Source organism: Tachyglossus aculeatus, chromosome 4, assembly GCF_015852505.1.
Source record: "Tachyglossus aculeatus isolate mTacAcu1 chromosome 4, mTacAcu1.pri, whole genome shotgun sequence".
Taxonomy (NCBI): Eukaryota; Metazoa; Chordata; class Mammalia; order Monotremata; family Tachyglossidae; genus Tachyglossus; species Tachyglossus aculeatus.
In genome coordinates this window covers 18,435,260-18,449,821 of record NC_052069.1, presented here as the reverse complement: position 1 = coordinate 18,449,821, position 14,562 = coordinate 18,435,260, and the positions used below count along the sequence as shown (strand labels likewise).

General features: G+C 45.6%; 1 protein-coding gene across 2 annotated transcripts in view; it reads right to left on the bottom strand.

The window, feature by feature from the left end:
• Positions 1-14,562, bottom strand: part of CC2D2A (coiled-coil and C2 domain containing 2A) — a 185,507-nt gene that overhangs the window by 5,589 nt on the left and 165,356 nt on the right. For both annotated transcript variants that reach the window (XM_038745219.1, XM_038745218.1), the window contains one exon: positions 12,969-13,082. In XM_038745219.1, the coding sequence (XP_038601147.1) occupies positions 12,969-13,082 (114 nt within the window). The remainder of the gene's footprint in view (positions 1-12,968; positions 13,083-14,562) is intronic.

The window sequence follows — 14,562 nt, the reverse complement described above, 5'->3', positions numbered from 1 at the left end:
GCTGCGTTTGTGTCTCATTCATTCATTCAATCGTCTTTATTGAGCGCTTACTGTGTGCAGAGCACTGTACTAAGCGCTTGGGAAGTCCAAGTTGGCAACATAGAGAGACGGTCCCTACCCAACAGTGGGCTCACAGTCTAGAAGGGGGAGACAGAGAACAAAACATATTAACAACTTGTACTTCCCAAGCGCTCAACTTGTCATTCATTCATTCAATCGTATTTATTGAGCGCTTACTGTGTGCAGAGCACTGTACTAAGCGCTTGGGAAGTCCAAGTTAGCAACATATAGAGACGGTCCCTACCCAACAGTGGGCTCACAGTCTAGAAGGGGGAGACAGAGAACAAAACATATTAACAACTTGTACTTCCCAAGCGCTCAACTTGTCATTCATTCATTCATTCAATTGTATTTATTGAGCGCTTACTGTGTGCAGAGCACTGTACTAAGCGCTTGGGAAGTCCAAGTTGGCACACAGAGAGACGGTCCCTACCCAACAGCGGGCTCACAGTCTAGAAGGGGGAGACAGACAACAAAACATATTAACAACTTGTACTTCCCAAGCGCTCAACTTGTCATTCATTCATTCAATCAATCGTATTTATTGAGCGCTTACTGTGTGCAGAGCACTGTACTAAGCGCTTGGGAAGTCCAAGTTGGCACACAGAGAGACGGTCCCTACCCAACAGCGGGCTCACAGTCTAGAAGGGGGAGACAGACAACAAAACATATTAACAACTTGTACTTCCCAAGCGCTCAACTTGTCATTCATTCATTCAATCAATCGTATTTATTGAGCGCTTACTGTGTGCAGAGCACTGTACTAAGCGCTTGGGAAGTCCAAGTCGGCAACATAGAGAGACGGTCCCTACCCAACAGTGGGCTCACAGTCTAGAAGGGGGAGACAGACAACAAAACATATTAACAACTTGGACTTCCCAAGCGCTCAACTTGTACTTCCCAAGCGCTTAGTACAGTGCTCTGCACACAGTAGGCGCTCAATAAATACGATTGATTGATTAACAAAATAAAATAAATAGAATAAACACGCACAAATAAAATAAATAAATAAATAAAAACTCGATTTTAGTGTCAAGTTCTCCCAAGTGCTTGGTACGGTGCTCTGCACACAGTAAGTGCTCAATAAATACTACCAATTGGTTAATATTGCATTCGGGACAGTTTTTAAAATGCTCTTTTCTCTGCCCAATGAACATCAACCCTTACTAATTTTGCAAAGCGGAGGTCAGTAATTAGTTCAGATGTGTTTGCATCATCATCGATCGTATTTATTGAGCGCTTACTATGTGCAGAGCACTGTACTAAGCGCTTAGCATTTGCATGGAGGTCAGGGAGACTGAAGGTAATTCCTGTGAAAGACGCTTTGGCTGAAACCTGCCCATAGTTCCCCCTAAGACCGAAGGATGGGGGGTGTCACGATGTAATGGATACCACATGGGCCTGGGAGTTGAAAGGTCATGGGTTCTAATCCCAGCTCGACCACTTGTCTGTTGTGAGGCCTTGGGCAAGTCACTGTACTTCTCTGGGCCTCAGCTGCCTCATCTGTAAAATGGAAAAACACATATCCTTTGCCCCATGCAGATCTGATGAGTGCCCACTTTCTAGAATCTGCCCTTTCCTCTTCAGCCAAATCAATCAATCAATCAATCGTATTTATTGAGCGCTTACTATGTGCAGAGCACTGTACTAAGCGCTTGGGAAGTACAAATTGGCAACACATAGAGACAGTCCCTACCCAACAGTGGGCTCACAGCCAAACTGCCACCACGCTAATCCAAGCACTTTGATGCTATTCATAATAATAGTAATAATAATGATAGCATTTATTAGGCGCTTACTATGTGCCAAGCCCTGTTCTAAGCGCTGGGGAGGTTACAAGGTGATCAGGTTGTCCCACGGGGGGCTTAATCCCCATTTTACAGATGAGGAAACTGAGGCACAGAGAAAAATAAGGGCATTTGTTAAGCACTATGTGCAAAGCACTGTTGTAAGCGCTGGGGAAGTAACAAGGTGACAGAATAATAATGATAGCATTTATTAGGCGCTTACTATGTGCCAAGCCCTGTTCTAAACGCTGGGGAGGTTACAAGGTGATCAGGTTGTCCCACGGGGGGCTTAATCCCCATTTTACAGATGAGGAAACTGAGGCACAGAGAAAAATAAGGGCATTTGTTAAGCACTATGTGCAAAGCACTGCTGTAAGCGCTGGGGAGGTAACAAGGTGACAGAGAATAATAATGATAGCATTTATTAGGCGCTTACTATGTGCCAAGCCCTGTTCTAAGCGCTGGGGAGGTTACAAGGTGATCAGGTTGTCCCAGGGGGGGCTTAATCCCCATTTTACAGATGAGGAAACTGAGGCACAGAGAAAAATAATGGCATTTGTTAAGGACTATGTGCAAAGCACTGTTCTAAGCGCTGGGGAGGTAACAAGGTGACAGAATAATAATAATAATGGCATTTGTTAAGCGCTTACTATGTGCAAAGCACTGTTCTGAGCGCTGGGGAGGTAGCAAGGTAATCAGGTTGTCCCACAGGGGGCTTAATCCCCATTTTACAGATGAGGAAACTGAGGCACAGAGAAAAATAATGGCATTTGTTAAGCACTATGTGCAAAGCACTGTTCTAAGTGCTGGGGAGGTAACAAGGTGACAGAATAATAATAATAATGGCATTTGTTAAGCGCTTACTATGTGCAAAGCACTGTTCTGAGCACTGGGGAGGTAGCAAGGTGATCAGGTTGTCCCACAGGGGGCTCACAGTCTTAATTCCCATTTTACAGATGAGGTAACTGAGGCCCAGAGAAGTGAAGTGACTTGCCCAAAGTCACACAGCTGACAATTGGCGGAGCTGGGATTTGAACCCATGACCGCTGACTCCAAAGCCCGGGCTCTTGCCACTGAGCCACGCTAACTTGCCCAAAGTCACGCAGCTGACAATTGGCGGAGCCGGGATTTGAACCCATGACCTCTGACTCCAAAGCCTGGGCTCTTGCCACTGAGCCACGCTGCTTCTCTCTATTTCAATCAATCAATCATATTTATTGAGCGCTTACTGTGTGCACAGCACTGTACTAAGCGCTTGGGAAGTACAAATTGGCAACATCTAGAGACAGTCCCTACCCAACAGTGGGCTCACAGTCTAAAAGGGGGAGACAGAGAACAAAACCAAACATACTAATAAAATAAAATAAATAGAATAGATAGGTACAAGTAAAATAGAGTAATAAATATGTACAAACATATATACAGGTGCTGTGGGGAAGGGAAGGAGGTAAGATGGGGGGGATGGAGAGGGGGACGAGGGGGAGAGGAGGGAAGGGGCTCAGTCTGGGAAGGCCTCCTGGAGGAGGTGAGCTCTCAGCAGGGTCTTGAAGGGAGGAAGAGAGCTAGCGCGGCGGGTGGGCAGAGGGAGGGCATTCCAGGCCCGGGGGAGGACGTGGGCCGGGGGTCGATGGCGGGACAGGAGAGGGAGAGAGGGAGAGAGGGAGAGCGGGAGAGGGAGAGAGGGAGAGAGGGAGAGGGAGAGGGAGAGGGAGAGAGAGAGAGAGAGAGAGAGAGAGAGAGAGAGACCGAGCCCGTTATCGGATAGGGACTGTCTCTATCTGTTGCCAAATTGTACTTTCCAAGTGCTCAGTCCAGTGCTCTGCACACAGTAAGCGCTCAATAAATACGACTGAATGAGTGAATGAATTAGTATTGCGAGCCCCATGCGGGACAGGGACTGTGTCCAACCCGACTTGCTTCTTTCCACCCCAGCGCTCAGTCCGGGGCTCGGCACATAGTAAACCCTTAGCGAATCCCACAATAATGATTATTAAGGCGGAAGAGAACCTCAACCGTCCAAAAATCAGGCGACGCATTCTCTTTAGACTGTGAGCCCACTGTTGGGTAGGGACTGTCTCTATGTGTTGCCGATTTGTACTTCCCAAGCGTTTAGTACAGTACTCTGCACATAGTAAGCGCTTAATAAATACGATTGATTGATTGATTGATTCTCTGGGAACTCCTGCCTTTGTCAATCTTCTTGACTGGGGGGGCTCCACTGTTGCGCTTATTCTGTGCCCCCCACCCGCAGTCCATACCCCCACTGTTGGCCTACACGCCAGGGACGCTGGCAGGAAAATAAATCTTACGTCCAGGCCTACATCTGGCCTCCTAGGCCAGTCAGCCAATTAACTGTATTTAGCAATAAATACGATTGAATGAACGAATGAATGAATCAAGCACTTAATGTCATCAATCGAATTTATTGAGCGCTTACTATGTGCAGAGCACTGTACTAAGCGCTTGGGAAGTACAAATTGGCAACATCTAGAGACAGTCCCTACCCAACAGTGGGCTCACAGTCTAAAAGGGGGAGGCAGAGAACAAAACCAAACATACTAACAAAATAAAATAAATAGAATAGATATGTACAAATAAAATAAATAAATAAATAGAGTAATAAATATGTACAAACATATATATCATCATCATCAATCGTATTTATTGAGTGCTTACTATGTGCAGAACACTGTACTAAGCACTTGGGAAGTACAAATTGGCAACATATAGAGACGGTCCCTACCCAACAGCGGGCTCACAGTCTAAAAGGGGGGGACGGAGAAAAAAAAAACCAAACATACTAACAAAATAAAATAAATAGAATAGACAGGTACAAGTAAAATAAATAAATTGAGTAATAAATATGTACAAACTGGCAACATATAGAGACAGTCCCTACCCAACAGTGGGCTCACAGTCTCAAAGGGGGAGACGGAGAACAGAACCAAACGTACTAACAAAATAAAATAAATAGAATAGATAGGTACAAGTAAAATAAACAGAGTAATAAATATGTACAAACATATATACAGGTGCTGTGGGGAAGGGAAGAAGGTAAGATGGGGGGATGGAGAGGGGGACGAGGGGGAGAGGAAGGAAGGGGCTCAGTCGGGGAAGGCCTCCTGGAGGAGGTGAGCTCTCAGCAGGGCCTTGAAGGGAGGAAGAGAGCTAGCTTGGCGGATGGGGCTTCACTTCTCTGGGCCTCAGTTACCTCACCTGCAAAATGGGGACGAAGACTGCGAGCCCCCCGTGGGACAACCCGATCGCCTCGTCACCTTCCCAGCGTTTAGAACAGGGCTCTGCACACAGCAAGCGCTCAACAAACGCCATCATTATCACTATTATTATTGTTATACAGGGAAGGAGGTAGGACGGGGGTCGCTTTCGGTCCGCGGCCTCCGCGTTCAGTATCATCATCAGTGGTATTTATTGAGCGCCTCCTGTGTGCGGAGCACTGGACTGAGCGCTTGGGAAGTCCAAGTTGGCGACGTATAGAGACGGTCCCTACCCAACAGTGGGCTTACAGTCAGTACGGAGTTGGGCGCTGCACAAATCCCACCGGGGTTGTGGTGATTATTTGGGGACGACGGGCCTGACTATGTCCCCAATGTGTGCAGAGCACTCTGCTAAACGCTTGGGAGAGTACAGTAAAATAGAGTGGGTGGACAACATTCCCTGCCCATGAAGGAACTTACAGTCTAAAGGGAGAGACAGACGTTGAAATGGATTCTGGAAATGTACGTGGCTCAGCGGAAAAGAGCATGGGCTTTGCAGCCAGAGGTCATGGGTTCGAATCCCAGCTCCACCACACGTCTGCTGGGTGACCTTGGGCAAGTCACTTCACTTCTCGGAGCCTCAGTTCCCTCATCTTGGGGATTAAGACTGGGAGCCCCACGTGGGACAACCTGATCACCTTGTATCCCCCCCCCCCAGCGCTTAGAATAGTGCTTTGCACATAGTAAGCGCTTAACAAATGCCATCATTATTATTATTATTACATAACTGCTGTGGGGATGAGGATGGGATTCATTCATTCATTCAATAACTGTTCACCCTCCTACTTCCTACCCTCCATGCAGGTTAGGAATTGTGTCTAACCTAAATTAACGTGTACCTACCCCAGTGCTTGGAATAGTGTTGACACATAGTAAACACTAAATGAATACCAAATAAATAAATAAAAACAGATATGTACGTAAGTACATTATTTATTACTTACATTATTTATTACTTACATTATTTATTTATTTTATTGTACATATTAGAGAAGCAGCGTGGCTCAGTGGAAAGAGCCCGGGCTTTGGAGTCCGAGGTCATGGGTTCGAATCCCGACTCCGCCACTTGTCAGCTGTGTGACTTTGGGCAAGTTACTTGACTTCTCTGGGCCTCAGTTCCCTCATCTGTAAAATGGGGATTAAGGCTGTGAGCCCCACGTGGGACAACCTAATCACTTTGTATCCTCCCCAGCGCTTAGAACAGTGCTTTGCACATAGTAAGCGCTTAATAAATGCCATTATTATTATTATTATTATATCTATTCTATTTATTTTATTTTGTCAGTATGTTTGGTTTTGTTCTCTGTCTCCCCCTTTTAGACCGTGAGCCCACTGTTGGGTAGGGACTGTCTCTATATGTTGCCAACTTGGACTTTCCAAGTGCTTAGTACAGTGCTCTGCACACAGTAAGCGCTCAATAAATATGATTGATGATGATGATGATTCAATCGTATTTATTGAGCGCTTACTGTGTGCATATGTTGCCAACTTGTACTTCCCAAGCACTTTGTACAGTGCTCTGCACACAGTAAGCGCTCAATAAATACGACTGAATGCATGAATGCAGAGCACTGGAATATTTGCTTAGCACCGTACTAATCATCATCATCATCATCAATTGTATTTATTGAGCGCTTACTGTGTGCAGAGCACCGTACTAAGCGCTTGGGAAGTCCAAGTTGGCAACATATAGAGACGGTCCCTACCCAACAGTGGGCTCACAGTCTAAAAGGGGGAGACAGAGAACGACACCAAACATCCTAACAAAATAAAATAAAATAAATGATGAATCAAGGGTACAAATCCAAGTGCAAAGGCGATGCCAATATCATCATCATCATCATCATCAATCATATTTATTGAGCGCTTACTATGTGCAGAGCACTGTACTAAGCGCTTGGGAGAGAACAAAACCAAGCATACTAACAAAATAAAATAGAATAGATATGTACAAGTAAAATAAATAGAGTAATAAATATGTACAAACATCTATACATAATCAACAAGACATACACGATATCCAGGGGGTTCACCTGATTGTTTAAGAAAACCAGGCAGCGATGAAGATCAGTCAATCGATGCTATTTATTTTTTTTTTTTTGATGATGGCATTTATTAAGCGCTTACTATGTGCAAAGCACTGTTCTAAGCGCTGGGGAGGTTACAAGGTGATCAGGTTGTCCCACGGGGGGGCTCACAATCTTAATCCCCATTTTACAGATGAGGTAACTGAGGCACAGAGAAGTGAAGGGACTTGCCCAAAGTCCCACGGCTGACCATTGGCGGAGCCGGGATTTGAACCCATGACCCTGGGCTCCAAAGCTCGTGCTCTTTCCACTGAGCCAGGCTGCTTCTCTGTTTTGGAGCCGGGATTTGAACCCATGACCCTGGGCTCCAAAGCTCGTGCTCTTTCCACTGAGCCAGGCTGCTTCTCTGTTTCGGCTTTATTGAGCGCTTCCTGGGTGCAGAGCACTGTACTAAGTGCTTAGGAGAGTACAATATCAGAAGAGTGGAAAAGAAGCGCTCAGCTGGTGGGCAGCGGGCCCTTTCGGGTAACAGTAACTCCCGCGGGTCAAAAAACGAGAAGCAGCGTGGCTCAGTGGAAAGAGCCCGGGCTTTGGAGTCAGAGGTCATGGGTTCGAATCCCGGCTCTGCCACTTGTCAGCTGTGTGACTTTGGGCAAGTCGCTTCACTTCTCTGGGCCTCAGTGACCCCATCCGTAAAATGGGGATGAAGACTGTGAGCCCCCCGTGGGACCACCTGATCACCTTGTAACCTCCCCTGCGCTTAGAACAGTGCTTTGCACATAGTAAGCGCTTAATAAATGCCATTATTATTATTATTATCATCAATAATAAAAAATAGCATTTTTGCCCCAAGCACTGGACTCATCTCTTGGGAGATCGGGCTGCCCTCAAAGTCTTGTTTAGACGACTCCTACTACGCCCATCGCGCCAAGGGCCCGCCGTCTGAGAAACCGACTGCAGTCACAACATCGGGGTTGCTGCATCTGATGAATTAGTGGGCTTTTAGACTGTGAGCCCACTGTGGGGTAGGGACTGTCTCTATATGGTGCCAACTTGGACTTCCCAAGCGCTTAGTACAGTGCTCTGCACACAGTGAGCACTCAATAAATACGATTGATTGATTGATTGATTGATTAGTGGGTAGGCAGGGAAGAGTCGCTTCCCCTAAAATCAAGGGGGTTTGTGCGGGCAGGTAAATGTCCGTGCAGGTAGACGTTGTTCGAAAAGGTGATGGATGGGCTTAGGGTTGTTTTTCTCTGCCCTCTTGACTTTCCAGAGGGACAAAGAGTTAACAAATGACTAGATTTTCCAAGACTTTTACAGCTGGAAAAGCATCCATTCATTCATCCATTCATCCATTCATTCAATTGGGCGCTCAGGGCCGAGTAATAATAATAATAATAATAATGATGGCATTTGTTAAGCGCTTACTATGTGCCAAGCACTGTTCTAAGCGCTGGGGGGGATACACAGTAATCAGGTTGTCCCCCGTGGGGCTCCCAGTCTTCATCCCCACTTTCCAGATGAGGGAACTGAGGCCCAGAGAAGTGAGGTGACTTGCCCAAAGTCACACAGCTGACAAGTGGCTCCCCCTTTGAGACCGTGAGCCCACTGCTGGGTAGGGACCGTCTCGATATGTTGCCGACTTGGACTTCCCAAGCGCTTAGTCCAGTGCTCTGCACACAGTGAGCGCTCAATAAATACGATTGATTGATGGATTGATTGATTAGTGGGTAGGCAGGGAAGAGTCGCTTCCCCTAAAATCAGGGGGGTTTGTGCGGGCAGGTAAATGTCCGTGCAGGTAGACGTTGTTCGAAAAGGTGATGGATGGGCTTAGGGTTGTTTTTCTCTGCCCTCTTGACTTTTCAGAGGGACAAAGAGTCAACAAATGACAGGGGGCTCTAGATTTTCCAAGACTTTTACAGCTGGAAAAGCATCCATTCATTCATCCATTCATTCATTCATTCAACTGAGTGCTCACTGTGGGCGGAGTAATAATAATAATAATAATAATAATAATAATGGCATTTGTTAAGCGCTTACTATGTGCCAAGCACTGTTCTAAGCGCTGGGGGGGATACACAGTAATCAGGTTGTCCCCCGTGGGGCTCCCAGTCTTCATCCCCATTTTCCAGATGAGGGAACTGAGGCCCAGAGAAATGAGGTGACTTGCCCAAAGTCACACAGCTGACAAGCGGCCCCCCGTTTTAGACTGTGAGCCCACTGCTGGGTAGGGACCATCTCGATACGTTGCCGACTTGGACTTCCCAAGCGCTTAGTACAGTGCTCTGTACACAGTCAGCACTCAATAAATACGATTGATTGATGGATTGATTGATTGATTAGTGGGTAGGCAGGGAAGAGTCGCTTCCTCTAAAATCAAGGGGGTTTGTGCGGGCAGGTAAATGTCCGTGCAGGTAGATGTTGTTCAAAAAGGTGATGGATGGGCTTAGGGTTGTTTTTCTCTGCCCTCTTGACTTTCCAGAGGGACAAAGAGTTAACAAATGACAGATTTTCCAAGACTTTTACAGCTGGAAAAGCATCCATTCATTCGTCCATTCATTCATTCATTCAATTGAGCGCTCACTGTGGGCGGAATAATAATAATAATGGCATTTGTTAAGCGCTTACTATGTGCCAAGCACTGTTCTAAGTGCTGGGGGGATACACAGTAATCAGGTTGTCCCCCGTGGGGCTCCCAGCCCTCATCCCCATTTTCCAGATGAGGGAACTGAGGCCCAGAGAAGTGGTGAGTTGCCCAAAGTCACACAGCTGACAAGTGGCCCCCCCATTTGAGACTGTGAGCCCACTGCTGGGTAGGGACCGTCTCGATATGTTGCCGACTTGGACTTCCCAAGCGCTTAGTCCAGTGCTCTGCACACAGTGAGCGCTCAATAAATACGATTGATTGATTGATTGATTAGTGGGTAGGCAGGGAAGAGTCGCTTCCCCTAAAATCAAGGGGGTTTGTGCGGGCAGGTAAATGTCCGTGCAGGTAGACGTTGTTCGAAAAGGTGATGGATGGGCTTAGGGTTGTTTTTCTCTGCCCTCTTGACTTTCCAGAGGGACAAAGAGTTAACAAATGACAGATTTTCCAAGACTTTTACAGCTGGAAAAGCATCCATTCATTCATCCATTCATTCATTCATTCATTCAATTGGGCGCTCACTGTGGGCCGAGTAATAATAATAATAATAATAATGATGGCATTTGTTAAGCGCTTACTATGTGCCAAGCACTGTTCTAAGCGCTGGGGGGATACACAGTAATCAGGTTGTCCCCCGGGGGGCTCCCAGTCTTCATCCCCATTTTCCAGATGAGGGAACTGAGGCCCAGAGAAGTGAGGTGACTTGCCCAAAGTCACACAGCTGACAAGAGGCCCCCCCTTTGAGACTGTGAGCGCACTGATGGGTAGGGACTGTCTCTAGATGTTGCCGACTTGGACTTCCCAAGCGCTTAGTGCAGTGCTCTGCACACAGTAAGCGCTCAATAAATACGATTGATGATGATGATGATGAAGTGGCGGAGGCGGGATGTGAACCCGTGACCTCTGACTCCGAAGTCCGTGCTCTTTCCACCGAGCCACGCTGCTTCTCCAAGTGCTCGGTGCTTAGAGTACCGTTCTAAGCACTTAGGAAAGTACAATAAAACAACAAACAGGCACAATCCCTACTCACAACAACAATAATAATAATAATAATAATAATAATAGTAATAGTAATAATAATAATGATGGCATTTGTTAAGCGCTTACTACGTGCAGAGCACTGTTCTAAGCGCTGACAAACTTACAGCCTAGAGGTGACCTTTAAGGCTTACACTCTCCTTTATTGGTTTCATCATCATCATCATCATCATCAATCGTATTTATTGAGCGCTTACTATGTGCAGAGCACTGTACTAAGCGCTTGGGAAGTACAGCAGGGAAACCCCCGCCAAAATACTTAACATTTGGATTGTCTTTTAGACTGTGAGCCCACTGTTGGGTAGGGACTGTCTCTATATGTTGCCAATCTGTACTTCCCAAGCGCTTAGTACAGTGCTCTGCACATAGTAAGCGCTCAATAAATACGATTGATAATGATGATGATGATGATGATTGTCACCCTTTATTCAGCCCATCCTCAGCCCCACAGCACTTATGTGTGCCTATCTGCAGTTTGAGCCCGCTGTTGGGTAGGGACTGTCTCTATATGTTGCCAACTTGTACTTCCCAAGCGCTTAGTACAGTGCTCTGCACAAAGTAAGCGCTCAGTACAGTGCTCTGCACACAGTAAGCGCTCAATAAATACGATTGATTGATTATTTATTTACATTAATGTCTGTCTTCCCCCGCTAGACAGGGAAAGTGGCTACCAACTCTATTGTGCTGTACTCTTCCAAGTGCTTAGTATAGTGCTTTGCTTTGAATGAATATTTATTACTCTTTTTATTTATTTTACTTGTACATATGTATTCTTCTATTTATTTTATTTTGTTAATATGTTTTGTTTTGTTGTCTGTCTCCCCCTTCTAGACTGTGAGCCTGTTGTTGGGTCGGGACCGTCTCTATATGTTGCCGACTTGTATTTCCCAAGCGCTTAGTACAGTGCTCTGCACACAGTAAGTGCTCAATAAATACAATTGATTGATTGATTGATTGATTATTTATTTACATTAATGTCTGTCTTCCCCCGCTAGACAGGGAAAGTGGCTACCAACTCCATTGTGCTGTACTCTCCCAAGTGCTTAGCTTTGAATGCATATTTATTACTCTATTTATTTACTTTACTTGTGCATATGTATTATTCTATTTATTTTATTTTGTTAATATGTTCTGTTTTGTTGTCTGTCTCCCCCTTCTAGACTGTGAGCCCGCTGTTGGGTAGGGACCGTCTCTATATGTTGCCGACTTGTACTTCCCAAGCGCTTAGCACAGTGCTCTGCACACTGTACAGAGAAGTAGCATGGCTCAGTGGAAACAGCACAGGCTTTGGAGTCAGAGGTCATGGGCTTGAATCCCGACTCCGCCAATTGTCAGCTGTGTGACTTTGGGCAAGTCACTTAACTTCTCTGTGCCTGTTCCCTCATCTGTAAAATGGGAATTAATCAATCAATCAATCAATCGTATTTATTGAGCATTTACTGTGTGCACAGCACTGTACTAAGCGCTTGGGAAGTCCAAGCTGGCAACATATAGAGACAGTCCCTACCCAACAATCAATCAATCAATCGTATTTACTGAGCGCTTACTGTGTGCAGAGCACTGTACTAAGCGCTTGGGAAGTCCAAGCTGGCAACATATAGAGACAGTCCCTACCCACCAGTGGGCTCCCAGTCTAAAAGGGGGAGACAGAGAACAAAACCAAACATACTAACAAAATAAAATAAATAGAATAGATATGGACAAGTAAAATAAATAAATAAATAGGGTAATAAATATGTACAAACATATATACATATATACAGGTGCTGTGGGGAAGGGAAGGAGGTAAGATGGGGGGATGGAGAGGGGGATGAGGGGGAGAGGAAGGAAGAGGCTCAGTCTGGGAAGGCCTCCTGGAGGAGGTGAGCTCTCAGTAGGGCCTTGACTATATATGTATACATATATACATATATACAGGTGCTGTGGGGAAGGGAAGGAGGTAAGATGGGAGGGATGGAGAGGGGGACGAGGGGGAGATCTGATCTGGTCCTTGGCCTCGGACTCTTCTTACTGCTTCCTCTGTGCCCTCTGCCATCCCACCGAGCAACTCAACCTGTTCAACCCTTCAGTCGCCTGAAAGGACGTCCGCGAGACCGAACGTGCTCGGTGGTGTTCCCCGAGGGAGCCGTCTTACCTCAGGAATGGCGTTTCCAATGATAAGCCAGGCTCTTTTGCCCATAAATAGAAAGTAATTACATAAGAGCACAGCATGCTCCTCTTCATCTCCAGCCAGAAGATCCAGAAATTGCTGAAAGAGAAACCGGTACGTCAATTACGACTTCGGCAAGACCTGACTGTCTCTTGTCCTTAGCTTAGCGCTTAGTAGTGCTCTGCACACAGTAAGTGCTCAATAAATACGATTGATTGATTGTCCTAAGCATCATTACAGGACTAATGTAATCCCATTTATTGAGTGCTTCCAGTGTGCAGAGCACTGAACTAAATGCTTGGGAAAGTGCAATATAACAGTCAGTAGACACGTTCCCTGCCCAGTCTAGAGGGCCTGACTACTTCGTTATTATTTACTTCATTCTTACTGCATCATTCTTGTCAGCAAAGAAATAAGTCCATTTATTCATTCAATCGTATTTATTGAGTGCCTACTGTGTGCAGAGCACTGAACTAAATGCTTGGGAAAGTGCAATATAACAGTCGGTAGACACGTTCCCTGCCCAGTCTAGAGGGCCTGACTACTTCATTATTACTTACTTCATTCTTACTGCGTCATTCTTGTCAGCAAGGAAATAAGTCCATTCATTCATTCAATCGTATTTATTGAGTGCTTACTGTGTGCAGAGCAATCAATCAATCAGTCGTATTTATTGAGCGCTTACTGTGTGCAGAGCACTGTGCTAAGCGCTTGGGAAGTCCAAGTTGGCAACATATAGAGACAGTCCCTACCTAACAGTGGGCTCACAGTCTAAAAGAGCAATATAACAGGGAAAGTGCAATATAACAGTCAGTAGACACGTTCCCCGCCCTGTCTAGAGGGCCTGACTACTTCGTTATTACTTACTTCATTCTTACTGCGTCATTCTTGTCAGCAAAGAAATAAGTCCATTCATTCATTCAATCGTATTTATTGAGTGCCTACTGTGTGCAGAGCACTGAACTAAATGCTTGGGAAAGTGCAATACAACAGTCGGTAGACACGTTCCCTGCCCAGTCTAGAGGCCTGACTACTTCGTTATTATTTACTTCATTCTTACTGCATCATTCTTGTCAGCAAGGAAATAAGTCCATTCATTCATTCAATCGTATTTATTGAGTGCTTACTGTGTGCAGAGCAATCAATCAATCAATCATATTTATTGAGCGCTTACTGTGTGCAGAGCACTGGACTAAGCGCTTGGGAAGTCCAAGTTGGCAACATATAGAGACAGTCCCTACCTAACAGTGGGCTCACAGTCTAAAAGAGCAATATAACAGGGAAAGTGCAATATAACAGTCAGTAGACACGTTCCCCGCCCTGTCTAGAGGGCCTGACTACTTCATTATTATTTACTTCATTCTTACTGCGTCATTCTTGTCAGCAAAGAAATAAGTCCATTCATTCATTCAATCGTATTTATTGAGTGCCTACTGTGTGCAGAGCACTGAACTAAATGCTTGGGAAAGTGCAATATAACAGTCGGTAGACACGTTCCCTGCCCAGTCTAGAGGCCTGACTACTTCGTTATTATTTACTTCATTCTTACTGCATCATTCTTGTCAGCAAGGAAATAAGT